Source organism: Condylostylus longicornis, unplaced genomic scaffold, assembly GCF_029603195.1.
Source record: "Condylostylus longicornis isolate FDR11 unplaced genomic scaffold, ASM2960319v2 ptg000119l, whole genome shotgun sequence".
Lineage (NCBI taxonomy): Eukaryota > Metazoa > Arthropoda > Insecta > Diptera > Dolichopodidae > Condylostylus > Condylostylus longicornis.
Window position 1 is genome coordinate 1,545,490 of NW_026578087.1, and position 25,117 is coordinate 1,570,606.

The 25,117-nt window shown below is 28.9% G+C and overlaps 1 protein-coding gene across 2 annotated transcripts in view; it reads right to left on the reverse strand.

Moving 5' to 3' along the window:
• LOC129614742 (glutamate receptor 1) overlaps window positions 1-25,117 on the reverse strand; it is a 102,252-nt gene that overhangs the window by 34,240 nt on the left and 42,895 nt on the right. For both annotated transcript variants that reach the window (XM_055529591.1, XM_055529590.1), the window contains exons 4-5: window positions 11,088-11,341; window positions 9,644-9,808 (exon numbers count right to left, since the gene is read on the reverse strand). In XM_055529591.1, the coding sequence (XP_055385566.1) occupies window positions 9,644-9,808; window positions 11,088-11,341 (419 nt within the window). The remainder of the gene's footprint in view (window positions 1-9,643; window positions 9,809-11,087; window positions 11,342-25,117) is intronic.

The window sequence follows — 25,117 nt, forward strand, 5'->3', positions numbered from 1 at the left end:
AGATGAAAAATGTTTTTGTAATATGTGGTATTCGTCTCTAAATCTTGTTTTTCACCTTGGATGGTAGAAGGCAACAGACGGACGAACAAAGTGAAACTATTAGGTAAGCTTTCCCCAACTTTGTTTCAATTTATGATTGAAAATAAATTGCCATACTTTTTTTTTTAAATTATAACCGGAATTATAAATTTTGAAATTAGGTTTGCATTTGTATTGAATTTTTTTTGAATTCTTTTCATTCTCTAAAATATGTCATATGTGAGGGTAATTTGATTTGTTTTTTTTTTTACTTATTGCCCTGATTTAATATGAATGTTATGGTTTCATTGTCACATGATTTATTTTAAAATAACTAGAACATTTGATTAGAACTACAGTAAAGACTGCGTATATGTAAGGGCTACTTGTTCAGCAGAGCAGGACAACCTGTTTTATAGCCTAAAATTTTGAAGTTCCCAACATTTTCAATATTATGATTCCTCTATAAAAAAAGCTCGCTTATAGGGAATTTCCATAAGAGTTTAATTTGTTAATTTTTTTCGAAAAAATTGCTAATATTAAATTGAAAAATTATTTTTAATCGCACAAAAAAAATACCCATTATAAAAAATTAAGGACGTATTTTTATTTAGGGAAGAGGCAATCAATTTTATTGAACCACAAACGCACAATGGAAAAAGAAAAACAAAGAGGAGGAACTTGACTATATTTGTCGGTTTACACTAGACTTCATTTTAAGAAAAGAGAAAAAATCGAAACGACCGTCCACACCTGTGGACTGTCAATATCTATTAGAGATAAACTTGGTGTTCTGCTTGAGAGGGAATTTAATTTTCTATTGGAGGCTAACTGAGGAATATCATCATACGAAATCGTTCCTTCCACCTTGCTCAGAGAATTTATCCTCAGAACTGCGCAGGGTGTAGGTCACAATTGGATTCATTTTCTTGTGAAATATCATTTGCATAAATTGGGAAAATGGCACTTCCTTTTGTCTAGATTCTGCCAGGACGACGAGGAGACACCCATACATATTAACATGTTAAAACAAGTTGTCAAAAACCGAAAATGGTTTGGATATTTCATAGTTGGGAGCTCATTTCGAATTTCTTGAGGTATATTTTCAGGTACTTACTTGGGACCGAAATAGTATAAGTGAAATATGCTATGCTATGGCTGGCTGCGGTGATCGGAGGGTATATATTCCTCTGCCCACATTTCTGTTAAGTCATCTTCAATCTTTATTCTAAATTAGAAATTTATTAAGAAATTAGAAATTTTCCGCGTAGGAACGACAGTGAAGAAAGAGCAAGGTAAACTGGCGGAAATAGGGTATTAGCAAGAGAGGGATACACACAAGGAATAAGAAATTTTGTATATAAATTATTTTTAATGCACAATGACAAACCAAAATTAACATAAATTAAGAAATTTGTCAAATATTTTTAGGGTTGGCACTATTAATATCACATTAATTATTTGCTTACAGTTCAACAAAATTTATCAATTTGGAAAAAAATAAGTGTTCTATGAAGTTTCTTTTCGCGACCAATCTTGATCGCTTGCATAATTTCGTTTGTTGTTCATTGTAATTAATGTCAAATTTATTTCCATTTTTCTGTTTGTTTTCCTTATACAAAATTAATGCATGTGTACGTAAGCAACTGTTCCAAATATTTCAAAAGATTGCATTAAAAATTATTTGTAAAATTGCGTTTTGTTTTTGTTTTTTTTTATTTTGTCTTACTTTTCCTTGGGTTTTTAGAGCACACACACATACAAGAAGTAGCACAAATTAATTCTAAAAATATTCTTTTCATATTTTTTATCTCTTTTTAATAAAAACTTTTCTTTTTTTTTATTACAGTTTCAGAAAACTCAAAAGAATTCTCAGAGAATAAAAACAAAGTTAACATTACGGTTTTTCTCATGTTTTTTTTAATTTTATTTCAGTTTTTAATTTGTTGTTTTATCCTTGGACGGAAATATACAACAAGTACGTGAATGAATGTGTGCAGTTTAAATGGATCTGTAATTAAAAACAACGGATAAAACGAATCTTGTTTATCTTTAAAGAATACGAAGAGAAATAAGAAAGAAAAAAAAAGAGAACGAAAGCAAAAATTTTATTGTGTTTAGGATGAAAACATAAAAATTTTTTGTATATCCTTAGAAGTTTTGCGTATCTTTAGAAAAATTTTCATATATACACACATGTAGATAAACACTTATACAATATAACAAATTTAAACTCTAAAATTTACGTTCAAATAACAATGAACAAACAAGCAGTTAAAATGAGTGTATTTTAATATAGAAAGTTTCCATATCGTATATAGTGAATGTCAAGGACATTATATAACATTACTCGTATCCTTAATGGATTTGTTGAAAATTTTCATTTTATTTCCAATTTTAATTTTCACTAAAGCAAGACTATTTTATCCTTATGGTTTTATTTTAAGAAAGTTTTCATATTAATGTGTTCTGACGAATCAATTATTAGTTTTTAAGAAGAGTAATGAATGTTTTGTACATGACTTTGTACATACAAATATTTTATGTAAGTAAGAATGTACTTAAGTGTATTTTATAAAACAATAAGACATTTGGAGTGTACAGAATACAATTTGATCGTATGTTCGAATTAAATGAAATTTTAAACTTTTCTTTTGAAAAAAATTTCACTGTTATTTTCCACTTTGTTATCGAACATGAATAAAATATTTATTTTAATGGAAATTTAAAAACATTCTTTACTAAAAATAAATTTTTTTTTTGTTATATAGTTGTAATGTTATAATATAACATTATGTATATCTTTGACGAGATTCCTTGAATTTTATCAATATTTTTAAGGAAGAAATTCTATTGAATTTTTTTTTTTTTAATTTCTTTAAAATTCTCCGTTTTAAGTAAAATTTTTTAAAATGAAAATATTTACAATCAAATATTGAAATGGAAAATTCTCCAATAATAGATGGGTCCGAAGAGAAAATGATAACAGTTAAAGAAACTAAATTGTCAGTTTAAAAGTGACGCTTGTATACAATTACAGACTCAGGGGACTTGCTAACTATTGCTATTACAGTACTGAATGACTTATTTTGTTGGAACGCACATTGCTTTTGTATTTTTCTTGTTTCGAGTTATTCCGACCCTGTACAATTTAGAGAAATTTCAATTTTGGCAACTCATTTTTTTTTTAACCGAATGATTTTTATTAAATTCCTATAAAAGCAAAGAACTGATGGGAATTGTCTTATTTTACTTGGCATCGATAACTATAATAGGGTTATTGATGCCAAGTAAAAAAAAAAACTCTGATAGGGTTAAGTAAATTCAAATTCCCTCAATCAATAAAATAGTTCTCATTCAATTTATAAAATTTTTAGCTCCGCACGGATATCACAAAGGTGGCAAATTTCATCAGCAATTTTATGATTACTTCTTTTTATAACCACTTGAGTTAGTCGTTTACGGTATGGCAAAATGTATATATGCATATATTCTTACCGAGCGTAAAATTCAGTGTTAATTTAGAAAGTCACTCGTCAAAAGCAAACACTAAAAAACTTTCACAAATTGTTTATTTTGCAAAAATTATAAAACTTTCACAAGTTTATTAATTTTTATTCAAGGACTGTACCTATTGTTATTGGATCTATTGTAGTTTGGCAATTATTGGTTCAATTCTAGACTAATACTTTTTGTTGAATTGCTTGATATATTCTGGTAACTGCCACACAATCGTGAAAGGTACGTAATTTTAAATATTTCGAGCTTTAATAATGTTATTGTCAAGGTTCAGGGTATAGTTCAGTTGGTTAAGACCGAACGAAATGTTTTTACCTGTTTTCAATTCAGTTTACTTTGTATAAATTGAGCTTAAGGCAGTGATTAAATTAAATTAAATTTTAAATAGTTGCAAATACAATTTTAACAAAGAATTAAATTTTCTTGTTAATTAATTGCTAATATATATTTTAAAGGATGTTTTCCTCTTTCCACAAACTATATTCTCCTAACAATTTATCATGATCAAATATGCAAGTAAATATACATATATACAAGTGCATATGGTATGTGCATTTATAATCAATGATTAAAGATTACTAAATATTATATTTGGAAATAATCTCTAAATTAATACCATAATATGATAATTGCTTGAATCACATTAATACACACCTACATGCACACATACATGCACTTAATATTATTTGATTTTAATCTATAAAATTATTTTAATTATATTTTAAAATTAAAATATAAAATTTTAATTATTGCAAAAATAATATTTTTTTCTGTTTTTCATATTTATATTATAAATTTAATTTATATTAAATAAACAAATATAATATTATAAAATTCAATTTTAGGAAATTTAATTTTTAAGAGGCAAGTGATGAAATTAATAAGTAACTATCAAGATACCAAAATATTAAAATTTTTAATGAAATTTTAAGACAAAAAATATTTTATTACGCATAAATATTTTATTTACATAAAAACTTGTAGAGAGAGATTAAAGAAATTAATTTACGATATTTAATATAAGAGTATTTACATACGTATAAGTAAATACATTGTAGGTACAGTGCTGTGCAAAAAATTAGCAACCAGATATAGTCCGCAGAGACGCAATTGTAATTGACATACGAACTTACAAAACATTAAAATAACGATATACGATAAAACAAATTATCTGAGATCTCTTTTGCGAAATTCTATTCGAATTGCGGTATTTTGAAAAATGGAACAGTATTTTTCAGTAATAAAATCGATTGGATGGAATTCCTGCTGTAAGAAGATACAATGGTGAACACTCTAACTACTGCAATTGAAGAGGAGCAGTCCAGCATTCATATAAAACTATTTTGAAAATTCAAATGTCTTTTCACGCTGAATAGAGTAGGTACGTCATTCCGATTAAAAGTTTTAAAATTATAATGAAAAAAACTAAAGTTGGTTTGACTGTTCCAGTAAGAGAAAAAGTCAATGATCATCATTGCAATATGCGAATATTTTAGACTTGAGTAGCCCGGTGAACGTGAAGAATTTACAATATAAAACGGAACCCACCAAACGGGGTGGAAATTCTTTCAAAAATATAACGAGCCAAACAAAAAAGTTGACGCGTTCTATGATTACAAGATTGGCTGCGTTCTCGAGAAACAAATATTGTTTTACGTTATGTTAGGCCAAATATTCTTATTGTGATACGCTGGATCTGCATATTCCCACCTTTACATGAATCAACTCGAGTCCTTTATAAACCATTTTAAATCCCTGACGTTTACACCAAACAGGTCCGAAACTCGCATAAAGATATTCTGTTTTACACAATATTAATTTTGTTGCTAAGGTTTTTTACACAGCACTGTAAATAACTTATTAAATAACAAATTATATTATAATAATTTCGTAAATTGAAAAGTAGATTGCAATTTTAAGATTCTGTTTCAAATATGAAATGTGTAAAATGATATTCAAATTAACCAAAAACTAAATTTATTTTATTAAAAAGATAGGAAAAAAAAAACTGAATTTGACATAATTAAACTTGAGATATTGTAAAGATCTTTTTTCACATACATATACACTCACTAAGGAATATAATTGTGTATATTTTGATATTATTATTAAGGATAAATCAATAAATTTATTCTATGCTATGCAATTTAATATTTATAGTTAATAGTTTAGTATAACATTATTATATTTGGATATTATATTTTCCCTTAAATTATGTTTTTTTGGTTCCGAATAGATTAATGTGATTATGTAAGTTGTATAAGGATATAATTTAAATTTAGAAATGTTATACAAAAGGATATCAGTGGCGTCTAAAACAATTTCGTTTATATTAAATTTATTTACTTTGTATAGTACAGTTTTAAATTAGAAAAGAGAAAATTTCACTTGAACAGAGAGAATAATTAATTGTCATTAATTAGAAATTTATAAAAAGGAAATTTATTTATTACTAAAAACATTAAGATGTTGTATAATGAGAACAAGGATAAAAAGTAAGATAAATTCAAAAATTTGGAAAAAAATAAATTTAAATGGTCTTTAGTGAATGACAGTGAAACAGTGTGTGTGTGTATATCTGTGAATCAGTATTGACGAAAATATTTAATGAGTAAAATTTGTCAAATTCAATTTTGTTACATTTTACTTAATGACAATGATGATTTAGTTATTTAATTTAAATATTTTAAATTTATTTAAAAAATACGGTCAAAATATTGAATGAATTTAACTTTTGTATATTACAGTGATTTAGTCTGTAGAGATAGCTAATCACCTATTCAGTACCATTGTGTGTTATCTAAGATAACATCCTGTTTGAGGTATCCCCACTTATGTTTGGAACACAATGGTTCTATACTAGAGAAGGTCGATAAACAATCCAATGAAGTAAGGCCAGCAGTCTGTTTGATCGATTACTTACATATGCTTGAGGTGAAATTGATCGTGAAAACCTGTGGCGTTTAAGGAATACTGTTAGGAAGCAAAATAAGGAAAAGAATAACATGAGAATATTATCGGGAAAAATTTTCTAATGATTATCTTTATGGCGTCCACAAGAAGCTGAGAATTACATGGTGAGAGACCGAAAAAAGCCGATCAACGAATATCTGTCATTCTCTAACATACCAATCGAAGCATGGTAGGAATACTTTTGCGGTTTGTACAATAATGTAGTTATAGAAAATACCAATATAAGCGACAATGAAACATATCAAGTTGGGATGACGTTTTCATTTACAAGTGCTATGGTCAAAAGTAATGTTAATAAGTTGAAAAATAGAAAGTTCCCGAGTATGGATCAAATCTCAGATAAAATGATCAAGTAGGGCGGAGAGAAACTTCAAAAAGAGATAACGGATCCGTTCAATAGAACTTTATTGTTGCAGCATATTCAAAAAGACTGGTAAAACAATATCACTATCCCTATATTTAAGGAAAGTAACAAAAATATACTGGAAAAGCATAGTGGGGCCACTTTACTAAGCGCGATGCAGAGATTATTTACAAAAATACTTTCTAATGAATTCGAATTTTAAGGTAGAAACAATATAATAAGAAAGGTTTTTCTCAATTTATTCAGAATTAATTCACATATTAGCAAATATAGATGATCTTAATACCGAAATAATACCGTTATCAAATTTAACAGCAAAATGTCGGGCCAGATACCTACAGTAGCATGCATCTGGCAAGGGGATAGTCATAGTTGACTAATGATATTTTATAATTTTAATAAGAAATTTCTTCACAAAAGTGGCATTTATTAATCCTGCTTCCAACAACAAAATAAGTTCAATTATTGCATTCTACTGAATCCTTTAAAAATATTTAATTAAATTTTATAATTTTAATTTTGTAACTTGAAAAAATCTCAAAAAATTACAAAAAAATATTTTCCAACAATGAAAACATTTTCAAAATATTCAAATAATAAGGAACATAAAAACTCTCATAAAATTTAATTTTCCTTAAGGACTCTATTAGTCGATAATTGGTGCGGTTTTTCTTATTTCCTTTATTAGCAAATAAGAAAAAATTTTTATTAATTTTTAATGAAATAAATAATTTTATTGAATAATTTTCTATAAAAATTAAAAAATTAAAAAAAAATATTTGAAATTTTGAAGTTAAAAACTTTTTCGAATTTCTTCATCCTCTTTTGACTTACTCAGTTGTGTCGCAGTTGTGTATGTAATCAATTCTTATTTTCCATTTTCTTATTCCGTATAATAATTAAAAGCAAAAGAAGAAATAAAATAAAACTTTTCTCCCGGTGGAAGTTTGTTAAAAAAAGTCCACAAATTTTATGAAAAGTGACATAAATTTGAATGCTTAATAAAAAAAAAAATTGGCAAAATTTGGGTCACAAAAGGTTTGAGTTAAAAAGTAAAAAATTGATCAATAAAATTAAAGAGAAAAGGTTCATTTGGCTCGTGCCTGTTATTTAAAGTATGCTTATGTTATTCTGTTTTTTAATACAGAGAAAAGTAGGGCAAGTTTTTTTCTTCGTTTGTAAGTTTCATTCAAGATTTTCAGTTTGCTAAAAATTAACACTTTGTGAAGTTTTCAAGGAAGAAGTCATAGAGTAGTTAATAGGCAACAAAATAATTAAGTAATCTTTATGAGCTCATAAATATCAAAAAACCTTCTAGGACAAAATGTTTAGGTTGGTGGATGATCTAATTGCTGCGCTTAAGGCTACGCCGACGATGTGGCTTTCGTCATACGCCACAAATTTATGTTTGTAGAAGTAAAAAATTTATGTGTTGTAGTAGGGTGGTGCAGATGCGTTGGGTTAAATATATATCCCAGCAAAAGCACTTTGGTTTCCTTCACCAGACACAGAAGCAGGGATAAATTAACGAGCCCAATTCTGTTTGGTGAACATATTGGTTATTCTAGGGAGGTGAGGTACCTGGAGGTAACCCTAAATGATTGCCTCTCCTAGAATACCCACATAGATAAAGTCATCGGAGGAGCTACGACGGCCTTGTGGACGTGCAGGAGCTTCATCTTACGGATTTCAAATTATAAAAAGTAAGGAGCAAATCAGCGGAAAACCGCAAATTCATCTTCCTAAATTGGAATTCATCGAAACTTAAACTCTTTTCCAATAAACTTAAAACACGTGGTATCATTTTGTATAGTTATACTAGGCAGTATAGTTTAATCTGCCTTGGCAAATAAGTACATGTAATAAGTTAGTCAATTTAGTGATAGAAAGATGTACGGACGGTTATTTGAAGTGACCACCGCATTCCAGATTGGATTGCTTTAGAATTAGGACAAGTATACCAGTTTAATGATACCCTTCCCTTGAGCATTCGATTGAAGATGGTGAAACAGAACCAACTCGCTATTTTAAGGAATTTTGTATATCTCTGGTATTTTTTTGAGAAATAATCACCCATGTTCAGTCATGCTGGCCCCATCTGGTAACAATAATCTCATGTGGCTCTCTTGAGAAGCGTCTGTCTTTTATCTACGTACCGATAACGGGGCGAAATGACGAGTTAAATTAAAGAGTTTAATTCATTTGTTCTTATTGTACTAAAAATTTGTATGTACTAAAAAAATTGTACTAAAAATATACTAAAATTGTTTTAAATCAATGATACTCAAAAATAACACTGAGTTTCTAATAATTGTGTGCGCGAATGTAATAATCCAATTTTCAAATTTTATTACAAACCGTCCCTGAGAAGAAACTCTATTTTAGTATAGTGTTGAATATAGTATACTAAAAGTAATATGAAGGTATTTTTATTTTGATATTTTTATCCTAGAATATTTTATTTTTTTTTTGTTGTAGAAATCTCTCCTTTTTTTGGTACGTTATTTATGAAGCAAATAAATCTATATTTGTGCATATGTTTCTATGTTTGTATTTTCGAAATTTTTATAAGAACTTGTAAATAAAATATCAAGTGTATGGGGTATGTAAGTAGTATATGTAAATATGCAAATTTTCATTTAAGAAATATTTTTGATATACGAAAAGAATTTTACATATAGACGACGTACCACCACCATTTTTACCCATTTTTTTTTCCTATTTATTTTTTTTTATATATTATTTTTTTTTTAGAAAATTGATATTTACCGAAATTGATTCTCTTCCAGCACCTACAGATGTTGTTGGATCCAAACGTTTCCAGCCATCAAAAAATTCTCTTACGAATCTTCTTGATGTATCAAGGATACGAAAACCTGTTATATTGATGGCACCATATTCAATAATTTCACTTTCCCATCTGTCGTCCATAACCTTTTTTTTCGTATTTTTTTTGTAATGTTTTGTAGGTTCATCCCATCAATCCCGTTATATAAGTATACGGAGAGATGAAAAGTATAAGTTAGTGTTTGTATATGTGCACATATACGTATAGATGCACGTATTTTGAATAGATAATCGTTTAGGTATTGAAATCATTCAATATGACAAAAAAAAAAAGAAAAAAAATTGGTTTTTTATGTTTGAGACCAAAAAAAAAATAACAATGAAAATAAAATGTTGTTTTTGTTCAAAAGTGAAACAAAATATATGGTTCCATGTTTATATGTTTGTGTGTATGTGTGCCGGAATTATATGCAAAAAAGGACCAGTATATAAAAATATGAGTTTTAACACAGAAGCGCCAGCATCGTCATCATCATCATCATTATTATTATTGTGATCATTATCACAAGTATAAGTAAAAAGGCAGCAAGGCAATTGAATTAAAGGCAACAAAAATAACCAAAGCATTCAGTTCAGGTGTTTTTTTTTTTTTGTTCCAAATTTTATATATTGTTATTGTTGTTTTTTTTTTCCATTCATTGTCCATTGTTACAAATTTTATTGTTGTTGTTGTTGAATTTTTTTTGTTATGTTGTCGTTTATGTTGTTTTTCAAGTAGTAGCAGCAGCAGCAGCATCACCCCCCGAAAAAAATGTAAAAAAAGTGTTGAAAGCAAGTTGACATATAACATAGAAAGAAGAAAAAATGAAAAAAAAAAATAACATTAGCTCCATAAATCAGTTGAAAGTGACCTTCTTTTATTGTATTTTGCTTTTATCCTAAAAGATGCTTAATATATGAGTATATGAAAATATAAGGGTAAGAAATTCGGGTACATTAAAAAGTATGTATAAGCTGAGTAGCTAAATTTATGTATTTGTGTGTTGTGAGTAACGAAATTGGAATTCTGATGATGGGTTTTTGTTTCTGTTCTGCTTGTTGTGTTAAAGGATATTACAACGAATACATTTGATAAAAAGTGAGAAATGTTTATATTTAAAGTACAACAAGGATATATGAAAATTGATTGTGAAAAGTGAGAGCACTGCATCTTATATAGTTAAGTAATTTTGACATTTTTTTTTACTGATAATATTTTAGGAGGAGTAAATGATAATATGAAAAATATTTTGTATAAGAGTAATTTAATGTAATCAAAAGAAATTTTCTTCTTATGTATGTAATATGCTTAAATAATTTTTAAAGAACTTAAAATACTAAATTGAAAATAGAAACTTTAGTATACATATAGAATTTATAAACTTACAAGACCACTCAATAGATAATGATAAGTTCGTCTGCCAAGTGATATATCTCGTACATGATTAACAACAATTTCTTTTGCCATTTCAGTTGGACAATCTAAAACAATATATTTGCTGGACCAACGATTTAATTCTTCTAATGTGTGTAGAAAATCTATTGCCATTGTAACATTTGCTATTCTTTTAACCATTTCAACTTGAAATGATTCATTGCCCGGTTTAAGACCTTGATAAATTTGTTGTAGTCTTAAGAGACCTGAAAAATAAAATTAAACAAAAAATTAAACACATATTTTTATTTTTTGAAAAATATTTTTCAAAATTGTAAATGAAATGCTTGCTTTTCTAAAATTTCACATTAGACAATATTAGAATAGTTTTTGACATATTTACGTTAATAATTTTGAAAAAGACAGCTATTGCCATTGTTAATTTGACAATTACTCAAAAATTTTTGACTCAAATTATTCATCAAAATGTCAGCAAAACAATAAGAGACGTCAATAAGCTTTTGTAAATTTTTATTTAATTTGTAAAACAAAATTTTTAGAGTTTGCCTAAAAGAAAGCCGAGACGGAGGCCATGTTCGGTTTTCGATAATGCCACAGACGGAGATGCATTAAGCCATTTTACATAACGAACTGCAAACCAGGCGAGCAGAAATCCCAGAACTTTAGCCGAATTTTGAAAAGCTCGGGTTGGTTCTTGTGAATGCGAGGCAATTTTTGGAGCCAATAATATCACAATGGCCTATCTGGCCTATGTGTACCTTACGCTAGCCGTCTCACCTAACCTAACCTATCTTAATTATTTAATCTAAGTTATTAAAAATTTAAAATTACAATCATAGTGGCTCTAAAATGAAAATTCCTTTAAAATTAAATGCTTGTTTTACATTTGTAAATTCATAATGCACGTACACAAGTATAGGTTAATGTTCACTTATTGTATATTAAATTTAATAAACTAAATTAAAAACTTTTCCAAGGCTCACAACATTGTGATTATGTAAATACAACAAAAATTAATTCCTGTGTTCTTAGAACTTGTACATTTTCTTTTCTCAATGCAAAAATCATATTTGAATTTGATAAAGTTGAGTTGAATGTACACACATGAAGTTCAATAAAATCGAACATATTTTGTGCCAATACATACATACACAAGTACATATGTACATACGAGTATATGAACTTTAAATACTTGCTATGCAAAATGTATACTTGTGTGTCATCTATTAAAAACTAACAAGTCCAATTGAACGTACATATTTAACAAAATAATAGAAAATATTGAGACGACAGAAAGTTTTTCAGAGAGAAAAAGAAAAAAACTTCTTAAATTCTTTAATAATTTTTACGAAAACAAAAAAATACGAAAATGAAAAACTTTTTAAAATACCAAAGTCAAAACTCTTCTTATGGAGAGGAGTTTTTCAAAACTTTTTAGAAAAGAAATTATTTTAACGATGAAGTACTCAATATTTTATTTTTTTTAATGTAAAGTTCTTTTTTTTCCTAATTTTTATAAATTTAATACTTTTAAAAGTTTTCCCCAGTTAAACAAAGTAATTCTCTACATAAAATCCATATAAAATGAAGCGTAATATAAGCATGCACACACCCATCTATATTCAGACTTGAATTTCAACAATAGGGCAAAAATATATAGAACAATTGAAGTTTGAACATGTAAATTTGGGGGTGCTAGTAGTCTTTCTGTTTTAATTATAATAAACGTTAAACGAAACTAAATACTAGTCCAACAACGACAGTAATAACGGCAGCATTCCCGAGTTTATCCGAATCATTTCTGTTTGAATCTGCTGGGCTGCAGACAGCAATTATCACTATTACAAATGAAGGATTAACAAACGTCTAATTATTTTGTAAAAAGTACTGAAAAGCTATTACAAACATCATTAAAAATTCATTTGTATACGAGGTAATTAAAAATTATATACGTGTCATGCTATTGATAAAATGACCGTCGTGATTGTGGGCATTACAACATTTTATTTACGTATGTAAATGTATTAGCTAAATTTAGAGTTGCCGTCATATTTCTGTATCACTACAGTGATCATTCTGAGTTTAATTTCAGAATATTTGGTTTTGCTGATGATCAACATAACCAGTCTTCCCAAAATCCCTTCCGAAGCATTTCAGTTACAGGCAAGCCCCCGCTTCGCATTCACACAATAAGTGCTCCACAATTTCATCCTCCTACAATGAGCATTTATATGATTACAAAGTCTTTAATTTTTGCATTTTCTTTGTAGGCATACTTTATTCAGAATATTATGAATGAACTAGTGTCTTCATAATACAATGTATACTATTGACAATTGAAAGAGTGTATAAAAGGAAAAAAAATCAAGTAAATGAGAGAAAAAATCGATCACATCCCGCTTATTATTTTGAATACACACACACATAATAAAAGTACAGAAAAAATTAGGACAAAAGGGAGAAAAAAACTAGAAAGAGGAACCGAGTTGGAAAAAAAAAACAAACTATGAAGGAAGCTAGAAATGAAAAAAAAGGGAGAAAATAAAAAGAGTTCCTGAAAACTGATAAAATATTTTCTGTAAAAAATCATACTTTTCATATGAGAGCGTATATAATTTTCCTAATGGAAGTCCTTACATAAAAATAAGGATTCAGTATTTTCAATAATTTTTTTTTTCTAAAATGGCACAATTGAGAAGTAAAAAAAATAAGGAGTTAAATAGTTAGGAGTAGCAGTAATAGGATACTTCCTTTTTTCAAATTATTTAGAGGTTGTGTTCATTTTGAGGAGTTGGGAATTTTGAGTTCTAAAGTAAATAAAATTTTACTTTAATGTTTGAATAGTATGTTAGAAATTTGGAAAATGAGTATTTAATCTCGTTTTGATTTTGAAATTTCTCTTGTGAAACAAGATTTCAGGTGCAATGTCAGTTAAAAGCTCAATTCATTTTTACTGTTATGATCATAAGAAATTGATTTTACTCCTTCAAATTACCTCAGTCGCTCAGTGTTCGGCTTAAACTAGGAAGTTACTACAATGCGTGTGACAATGCTCTTTTACATTTTATTTCTCAATCTTTTCCAAAAAAGAGAGAAAGTATAAGAAAGGGTGTCAAATGAACTATTTGAGATTTTACTACTTTGTTCTTACTTTATTCTCTTTTTCTTCAAAAAGTTTAATGTACTGGAGCATTATGAAAGGAAATTAAAAAATTTTATACGCACTCTAAACATTTCCCTAACAATATAAGAGAAAATCATTAAATATGAAAGTTTAAGACATGCTTTAATAAATCTAGAACTTTACTATAAGCATACAAGAAAATTTTATTTTAAGTCTGGAAGCAAAGTTTTCATACAAAGCATTTTACGTTTTCTCTTTTTGTTTTTGTCTTTCTGTTTGAAATAGGTACGAACTTTTAAAAACTACTATTATGAGAAATTATTTATGTATTATTTTTCTCTATTAAATAAAAATCAGTTCTTTATATTCTTGTGTGTAGTTAAAATTAAAAGAATCAACTGTTACTGTCTGTTAGTTTGTTATTTTGGTTCGTCTAAGTTCAGATTTATTGCTATTAATATAATTACAATATAAAATTTTGTTGTGTTTGTCGGTATAACATTTGGAATTGGCATTGATTATTAAAATTTTGGCATTTTTATGTGATCTAATAATTTTTATTGTTCAAGCAAGTAATTGATTTTTTCATTGATATTCATCCAACTGCCGATGATTCTAATTAATTCAAAAAATTTGGAAATTAACTAAAAAACTTTAATCAGCTTAAACAACTACAAAATTGGTAATCAACTGGTAATCAGTTGATTACCAGTTGAAAAAGCAATAACAACTACAGGCAGTAATAACAATCCTTGTGCAAATATATTGCATGTAATTTTAAACCCCCATAAGTATGCAAGAAAAATATTTTGCAGAGTAAAAACAAAACTTGATATGGTGCGCCAGGATTCTACAACACAAGTCCACGTTTAATATAAAAATTACAAAAATTTGAGAGAAAATGCATAAGAGCCTATAAATAGACACTTTGGAGATGGGAGACTTGAATCCGACGACAAGGTTTTTTGTTCAAACAAGTTCACATTTTGATGATTTCATAATAATGATAGAAAAGATAAAGCATACAAAAGCCTACCAAAAACGGCCTACCACAATGGGAAGTACATTAAAAATAAATACCTTGCTAACGGGTTCCATAGTCTTGGAGTATTTCATTTCTCGATCTAAATGGCTATTGTCAAAATCATATGTCCCAATAATAAAATCGCTATAATAGACGGGCTACAGGTTTAACCACTGAATACAGCCCTGATTCAATAAACTGGAATTGCCTAATATATGATATGTGATGCTCAGACAGAGATTAATTAACATTGAAAAAATATTTATCGTTCGACAATAGTCTTACATAAGACTGGCCTATATAATCTACAAACTTATTGATATTCTTAAAATAATGGGGAAGAAAAAACAAAGCTCTATTAGTTAATGTAGCCCTGCTTATCAATGTAAAAATTTTTTTTTAGTTTTATTTAATCGAATTAATTAACATAATTTTAGTTTTTACGATTTTGTTAGAGTAGTATAAAAAGCCCATATAGTTTTTATACGTATTTGCTAGGGTATTCGAATACAAACACTTCCTTATCTCATTTCATGAGATTTAATCATGAATTGTAAATAAAAAAAAAATCCCAAAAACAACAAAAAATTAGGAAATCTTTAACATTTCCACCCATATATGAATTAATCTGCAACTGACGTTAACATTAAGATCTTTGTGACCAAAAAACATATTTTTGATTGTAAACTCCTCTCTCTTGGCCTCTTCTCGGCTTCTCTTTTATGTCAAATTTTTAAATAAAAATTTATGCTTTTATTATTGAATGTAACAAACTTTTTAATAAAAATAGCTATAAAATATACAAACACGACCATAAAATAATTTTAATGGAATCTAGCAAATAGATTGCTCTCTTTTTGTTTTTTTTTTTGTTTTTTGTGCTCTTCTAATTAAATCGAAGAACTTTTACCAGCTCATAATGTAAATTTAATTTTTTTTTTGTTTACTTTTATGAGTACGGTACTTCTAAGAGGCAAAAGGATTATGTTAGGATAATTAGAACTTAAAGGTTTACCAGATTTTAGTCTAGACTTGTTAAATTGTTATCATCTCGTTTGAAGATAATTAACATTTTCATAAAGTTCTACACTCAAAATTCAAAAAAAAAGCACAAAAATAAAAAACGAACTGAGAGGAGCACAAAAAAAAATTATAATAAAAAAAAAACAAACCAAATTTTTTTAATTAAGTCCTTGTTTTGTATGCTATTTTATTTTTTCTCCATTTTAAAAACATTTTTATGATTTTGGGAAACTGAGATAAAAATTTTTATTATGTTTTTCATACAAATAATAATTATTAATTACTCTTGTTAAAATTTATTACCTAAGTGTAATTTCAACAAATTCCTGAAGGAAAAATTTTTATTTTTTTAATTTTTAAGTTTTTTTTTTTATTACACAATAGTTGAGTGAAAGGAAGGTGTTAATTGTGTGCAAAGTATGCAAATGGACAGTGGTCCAGGCAATTATAAAATTAAGTTCGATTAAGTTTTGCTCTTGATGATTTTCAAGTAAGTTTGTGAACTAGTAGTTTTAAAAATATACATGGGTTGATGTTCTATTACCTTTGGCTTCCACTAAAATTGTATTGACTTAAGGCGAAAGCTTATTGGACCTTAGTATTTTTACTCCTATCGTAAAATGCAGGAATTTTTAAGAACAAATGACTGTTTAGAGCATTTGTAGATTTGTCTCTTATATAAATTTCCAATTTCCAAATGCAGTTCTACTTTATCAGTGTACTGAATGTACCACAACCCGTTGGACGTGAGATCGGGGTGGCTCGGTACTTGAGTCGGGTTCGAGTGTGTGGTATGCGGACGGGTCCACAACGGAGTCGGGTGTGGATTCGGGTGTATACGGTGTTCGCCCGGACACGCGTGTATATGCAACCCTTGACCCGTATTGCATGGTGTTCCAGGCCGAAATACATGCAATAGAGATATGTCTGAGAATCAATATAGAAAGGGGGTATAGAAACCGCACCATCTATGTGTTCTCGGACAGCAAGGCTGCACTGCTGGCGCTTCGTTCAGCTCAGGTTACATCCAAGCTGGTTTGGAGCTGCCTTGCTGCACTTATGGAGTTGGCATCGTAGAACAGAGTCACGCTCATTTGGGTGCCGGGCCATAGTGGCCATGCGAGCAACGAAATTGCCGATGGGCTGGCGCGGAGGGGATCTGGGGCTGACTTTGTGCAGCCGCTGCCTTTCTGCGGTCTGCCTTCTTCTGCCGTGGAGGTCAAGCTTGCCTGCCTGCTCGCGGCGGAATGCGGCCGTCATTGCCGTCATGCGAAGGTGTTCCTTTCGGCGTGCTCCAGCGGATTCACCGCAGAGTTGCTGGGGATGAGCAGGAGCCGGGTTCGCACTATTGCGAATTTCTTCACGTGGCACTGCCCAGTGAAGTACCACCTGCATAGGCTGGGGAAGTCGAGCTCCCCCCTGTGCAGATTTTGTGGGGGTGGCGATGAGACCGCCGTGCACATTCTCTGTTCAGCGCCGCAATTGTCTTGGACATGGGTGTCCCTAAGTGTTCGGGAACTGTTGTCCAATTCCCTTAGGGATATCTCCGGCTTTGTGGTTTCGACGGGGATATTATAGGCGGGAGCGTGGGGAGGCTACAATAAGTCAAGGATGGTTGCGGTGGCTTGGGGGGTTACTTCTGTCCCACTCGGTTCCCTTAAAATCTATAAATCTACCACAACCCGTGCAACGTGTAATATAATTGAAATATAGCGTTTAATTTTTGGCAGTGTGTTTTTTTTAGTATACAAGCTCTAATACAGATTTTAGGATTGTGTCGAACACAAGCTCTAATACAGATTTTAGGATTGCTTTAAATAACAATCTGCAATTCAATATTATTCAATTCAATTTTAAAGTTTGTTTTAAAACTAGTGGCCCGCGTAAAATAAAATAAATAAAACAAAAGTTTTAGTTGCATACTTATAGGGATTATTAATATTTGCGTACTTATAATTTCAAATTACGAATATTCAAGATGTTTTTGATTGATTCTCCGTACAAAACTGTGAAACTTAATATTCATTTTATTTGGATATTGTTTTTTCATGCTCTACAATCAAAAGAGCTATCTAAACCCAATTTTATAACACAATGTCTGCATGCAGAAATTTTTTCATATTTAGTTTTAATATACGAAAACGATGGCATTCCATTACAATTTCGTGATTGAAAATTTCAAACATATTTTCTTCAAATTAAAAAATAATTTTCTACACAATGTCATCATTATAAAGTCATCAAAATCTGATTAGTTATTTACCTCTATATTCGGAACCTTGTATTTATTTTCTCATTCACATAACTTTATTATTGAAAAATTAAATTTAAATCATAAACACAAAAATATAACCGTGTTAGTTGGTCAAAAAATATTCCCCTATATTAATGTGATATGAAAATTTCTTTGTATGTACCTACCAGCTACATTATTATTTCAATTAATGTAATTATTAAAATATTAAGTAACAGTATTTCACCAGAAGCCTATATTTATTATAATTTTAATATTGCCCTTCAATATACTTACATATTATAATATGCATAAGTACGGCGGCACTTGTTTAAACATTGTGAATAAAATTTAAATTCAAATTTTTATTAAAAAAAAAAAATTTTTTTTTATTCGCGAGGCAATTTATGTGTACTCTGGCGGGGACAGAGAGAAATTTTATGCATCATACTGTTATATAATAATTATAATTATGCTTGTATATAAAATTATATTTCAATCTATTTATTTTTTTTTGCATCAAAAATTTTAACAAAAATTCATAATTTAATAAAACTATTAGCATAATATTTTTCAAATAAAAAAGCCAGCAGAGTAAATTAAGCTATTTAATTATATAATAAGCGTGTATTTAAAAAAAAAAAATGGTACGTAGTATGCTCTCGCATAATATTTACATATCCGTATATACACATGTAACTTACATTATAAAATATGCTGTGGTAATAAGGAAAAGCGCTTCAAATAAAAAAATTAGTATAGCCGAGGACATCATGTTACAGTGAATTTATAGCTAAGTTTTCAAAATATTTGAAAGTCAGAAAGTTTTTTCAAGTTTGTAGAACTTTTACAAACTTGTAGAGTTTGTAGAGTTTTTTATTTTATTTTACCATTTGCTAGATCCAATCATTATGAAATTTTATACAGAACAGCATAATTGTTGGGTACAATATAATATTTTGGAACATTCGTTGTTTTGGGGAAGCTCGGTTCGATAATATTACCATTAAAAATCCTGAGTACAAAATGAGCACAAAAATCTTAAAAACTACTATTGGTATTTCAACCATGTGCCTTGATACCAATACTTTTGTTTTTATGATAATAAGCAACCAGCCACATATATTCAAATTATAAAACTGCACAATTTATTTCACTTATTTATTAATCACTTTTGTTCAAATTTTTATTTCAAGTTCTTTTTAAAAATAATTAATACTACTTATTTATGCTCTCTAGATATTGTGTAAACGTGCTGACGTTCAAGAAAATAAGAAAAAACATGATTTAATCTTTCTCTTATTAGAATTAAAAACTCTTATTAGAATTAAATATTATGTTATGGCACATAATTGACATCATCCCAGTTATTTAACATGATAACAGTGGCATAACCACAACACAACTGAGAATTTGGAATGTGAGTTGCCACTGCTGTGTTCATAATATTTTGACAATGAAGTCAAATAATATGGAAATTAAGTTGAATATTAAGTTGACCCGACTTTGTATTGGTTTTCCTCATTACCACAGAAAATTATTATATTGCGTATAACATAATGTATTTAAATGTGTGCGTTTGTTATATTAATAATATTAAATTTTTGCAATAATAATTTTCATCTCGTTATTCAAAATTTAATTAGATATGTTTGCTTCTGTTTCAAAAAAAAAGGAAAAGTTGGAAAAACGAAAACAGCACACACTTCATATTCTTTTGTGTAGTTATTCTCCTCATAAATATGTTAAAAAAAAAATAAATTGTTGGAAAAAAAAATTTAAAAAAAGAAAAATGTTTTTTTTTTTTTTTTCATAAAATTAAATAAAAATTAATGAGTTACTACACAGAGCGTCAGAGAACATGACATGTGAACACGTATTTATAATGTAAAATTGCTAACAAAGAAGAATTCTTAATGAAGTTATGCACTTGTCACATACATTTTTCAGCTTTTTTGCCTTTTCAGTTTCCCTTTTCAGTTTTTCTCTTTCTGTTTTTTTTTGTTTTTTTTTCTATTTTTTGTTTTTTTTTTTCCTGTAATGTTGCCCAAACAAGGAAACAGCGCATCCAACATCAAAAGAAAATATTTTTAAAAAAATTTTTTTTATATGTGTGTATGTAGAAATGAGTACTGTGTGTGTATGGATGTGAAAATTGTGAAATCATAATATGATATGTAACAGAAATTCATATAAAATATCTGGTAAAAATGTTAAATATATTTGAGTTTGTGTGTATGTGTATTTAAAAAAAAAACAAGAAAAATGCTGTCAAGGCTTTGGCAATAAAGAAAGAATTTTGTTTTTCTTATTACAAAAGAACTTTAAATTTTTTTTTTGTTAAAGTGAACATTTGCAAAAGTTTAAGTATGTATGAATATGTGTAATTTCGTAAATATATGAGTATATATGTATGTAATCTAATAAGATGTAGGGTCTTATTTTATAAATACTCTTGAAGATAGAAAAGTGTGCAGAACCGGTTTTTTTTTTTATTCTTTTTCTTTTTACAGCTACCAATTTTACTTAATTAGCCTGTATGAACTAGTTAACGTTTGGAAAATTTTTGCATTTTTTTCGACTTCCTTGACAAACTAATGCAAAACCACAGTATGACTCAGTTGCCACTAAAATTTTTTAAGGAGATGGGTTCAACAATTACTTAAAATTCGTTATTAAAAACTTCAAAATATTAGGATTCAAAAATATATTCGCAGTAGGATAGAGAATACAGTAAAACTAAGTTGCATTTGAAAACCGATATACAGGTAAGAAAGAAGGTCTTAATCTCCCCTCCAAAAAATTTATATTTCACTTGAGAGCGAAGAGACGGGAGTTTGCCATATTTGATAATCCAGATTTGAAGCTATTCGTCGGGGTACTTACTGGTAAGAAGAGGACGGGAAAGACAGGAAGCGAGGCTTGCCGCCTCTGCCGGGAGTTATTTACTTACTTATTGTATACCCCTTATTGGGTACCCCTTTGTAACCCCGACGGAATACTAAAGACGCCGATGGAATTCTTGCAATACTGTTTCAGGGGCTTAGGTTGTGGTTATTTTAGCTGTGATGGCAATCCGAAAGATCCTATGGGTCGATGTGAGAATAGCATATGGGCCTCATTTCCCTATACAAAATTAAAAAAAAAGGTTTTTGTAAATAGTTTTAGCTGCATTAATTAAATATTAAAAGTTTAAGCCCGCGATTTAAAAATCCTTAAGCCATCCCCTTCTGTTTTTCATCATACATATTGTTATATATACATTTTTGTTTCACTCATATACGTACATCTATAAGTGTATATCATTTTTTTTGTATGTTGGTATAGTTGAAGGGTAGTATTCTCATGTGAATTAATTTGAAATTTTTTCTAACAATAACATTAAAATAAAATAAAATTGCAGCAGCAGTACAGAACGATTTAAAAATTAAAAAGAAGTTATTCTCAATTATTCTCAATTTAATTTTAGCAAAAATTCCATTTTATAAAATATTTTATTATTTTTTTTTTTTCACTATTTTTAATTTTTTTTACAATTTAATTGTAAAGGCTTCCAAGGACATGAATATATGTACATCATCCACATGTATGTACTCAGATGGAATATAATAGAAAGTAATCATTTTTAATAAAAAAATTAAAGTATCATAAAATATATGAAATGAGGAATATAAAAAAAATGTTTGTGTGTGTGTGTACTCTGTACACAATATGTTTTGAGTATTGCTTTGATGAATTTGTGTTGTCTAAGGGAAAAGCAAATTTAAATAAAAATGTGTTAATGTCAAAGAACAAAAATAAAAGTGAAATTGTATAAATACAAAAAATAAAAATATTTTTTCCTTTAAAATTTATTAAAATGCTAGAAAATGAAGTTAATTTTAGATCTAGCTATGGGTAGATTTATAAAATGAATCAAACCCATGCCGCTTGTAAAATGAATTCTCTTTGACAATATTTAAGTAGAAAAAACTAATATTTATGTAGCTTTAGGGCTAATGTAATGAAGACGATGCTTTTATGAAACTAATTCTTCAGGTTATCATGTTATATTGCATATATTTAGGGGAAAGTTAAAGAAATACTTTTTGAAGAAAAAATGTAATAGCAAATATATTGAATTTGAATGCTAATTTACTTCTTGCTTATAAAGATGAGTATTCTCCATGCTTTTGCTGAAGTTTAAAGAAGTTCATAGGTTCAGAGAATCGATTGAAATTTCGTGGGGTAATATGTTTGGATGGCGTGGAGTGAAACAAATTGTATTGTTAAAATACAAATTATTAGCGTAAACTGTGAAAATTCGAAAATTTTTTCCAAAATGATTCAACAGTGAGCTGTATGTGTAATGATCCTTTAAGATTGAACAGAAATATATATTAATCTTTTTGTGCTTTTTTAGTGTGCAAATCGCCCACCGATTACGCACAATATAAAGTTATTGAAGGCACCCTCTATACACATCAAGTTGTCAAAAGTTGTTTTTACGATTTTGAAAAACTATTATTTAAATGGGAGTAGCTAGAGAAACAACATGCTATCTAAAATCAAATTAGGCATAGAGTTGGTACATGATATCGTAGATAACTATGCCCTATATTCGTCATTAAGTTTTTAACTAGGTTGAAAGCTAGACTGCCGTAGTTTGTTCTTTATATTTAAGATTGTTTTTATTTAATGTCTCTATTTTGCTGGATTTTGCTATAGGATGATAAGCTTTATAATATTGAATATAATTTTTATAGTAGACCAAGTTTTGAATCTGAGGCTGGTGCCAAAATCACTACAGGTATACAGAGTATTAATACTAAGATTAATTAACTCATAACCGTTGCACCATAGGTCTAAAGTGAAAATAATAAATCGAGTGGGACAGAAGTAACCCCCCAAGCCACCGCAGCCATTCTTGACTTTTTGTAGCCTCCCCACGCTCCCAACTATAATATCCCCATCCCAACCCCAAAGCCACAGATATCCCTAAGGGAGTTGGACGACAGTTCCCGAACACTTAGGGACCCATGTCCAAGACAATTGCGGCGCCGAACAGCCAGTGCTGGACACTCGCAAAGAATGTGCACAGCGGTCTCATCGCCGAACCCACAAAATCTGCACGGGGGCGACTCCAACTTCCCCCGCCTTCCCTGGGCAGTGCCCCGTGAAGAAATTCACAATAGTGCGAACCCGGCTCCTGCTCATCCCCAGCAACTCTGCGGTGAATCCGCTGGAGCACGCCGAAAGAAACACCTTCGCATGACGGCACCTTTTCGTGTCCCGCCAGTGACGGCCGTATTCCGCCGCGAGCAGGCAACCTGAACTGAACGAAGCGCCAGCAGTGCAGCCCTGTTGTCCGAGAACACATAGATGGCGCGGTTTCTATACCACCTTTCTAAATGGATTCTCAGACAGATCTCTATTGCATGTATTTCGGCTTGGAACACCGTGCAATACGGGTCAAGGGTTGCATATATCCGCGTGTCCGGGCAGACACCGTATACCCACACCCGATTCCTCAGTACCCTCCAGGAACTCATCTTGAGGCTGGGATTTTGCTTCCCTATCCTGCTTAGAAATTTGCCCCTTCGGAATTGTTCTTAAAACAATAATATTATTTTCTTAATGTTATTTCCGGCAAATTAATATCTATGGAATCGAACCTAAAAATATTTAGTAATAAATCGCTATTATAAAAGTGTTGGTGTTGTCATTAAATTTCGGTATGGTATGGTGCATTAACATAAATTTTATATTAATAAAATATTGTGATTCAAATGAATTACTCAAAGTTTCTTTTGGGATTAATTTTTTTTTACATTTTAAAATATATTTTTCCCTATAGCAAATTTATTTGTATATAGAAAATAATTATTATTATTTTATAATATAAAAAATTTTCCATCTCATTTATATTTCACATTTTTTTTTACTTTTTTGTGTTATACCACTTTTATTGTTATATTATTACAATCTCATAAATGTATGCATATTGTGTATATTATTTGATAATCTTGTATTTTATACCACACATTTTATGTAATAATTTTTGATTATACTTGTATACATAAACGGTTGTATAACACTTTTAAAGGTAATCGTGAACAATAAAATGTTAGAAAAAAATTTAAATTTCTAATGAATTTGATTTATGTTTGTATGTTAATAATTTACATAAACATGTACATAATATATTTATATAATATTATGAATTGTTGTCTAGACTCTCTTCAAGAAAACATTCATTTGTATATACAATTCTCAATTAAGGTTATAATAATATTTCATATTATAAGAACGCATTCAAAAATATAAAATATCACCATAATATTACATTGTACATACATACATATTATATATTTTAATAATGTTAGTAAGTATATATGGTTTGTCAAGTAATAAAATTATAATAAAGTGTACTCGTTGTATAGAAAAATAACAATAGAATCGCAAAACTATATAGTTATGACGTGCTGTAAGAAAATAATAAAGATACAAAAGTGTAATAAATGTCAAACTATAAATGTTTAGCATGACAATAAAAGGAAAGCATGTTATATATAACATTATATCTAAATAGATCCATGAATATATAGTGTCAAGTGTATTGTACACAGTTTATATGA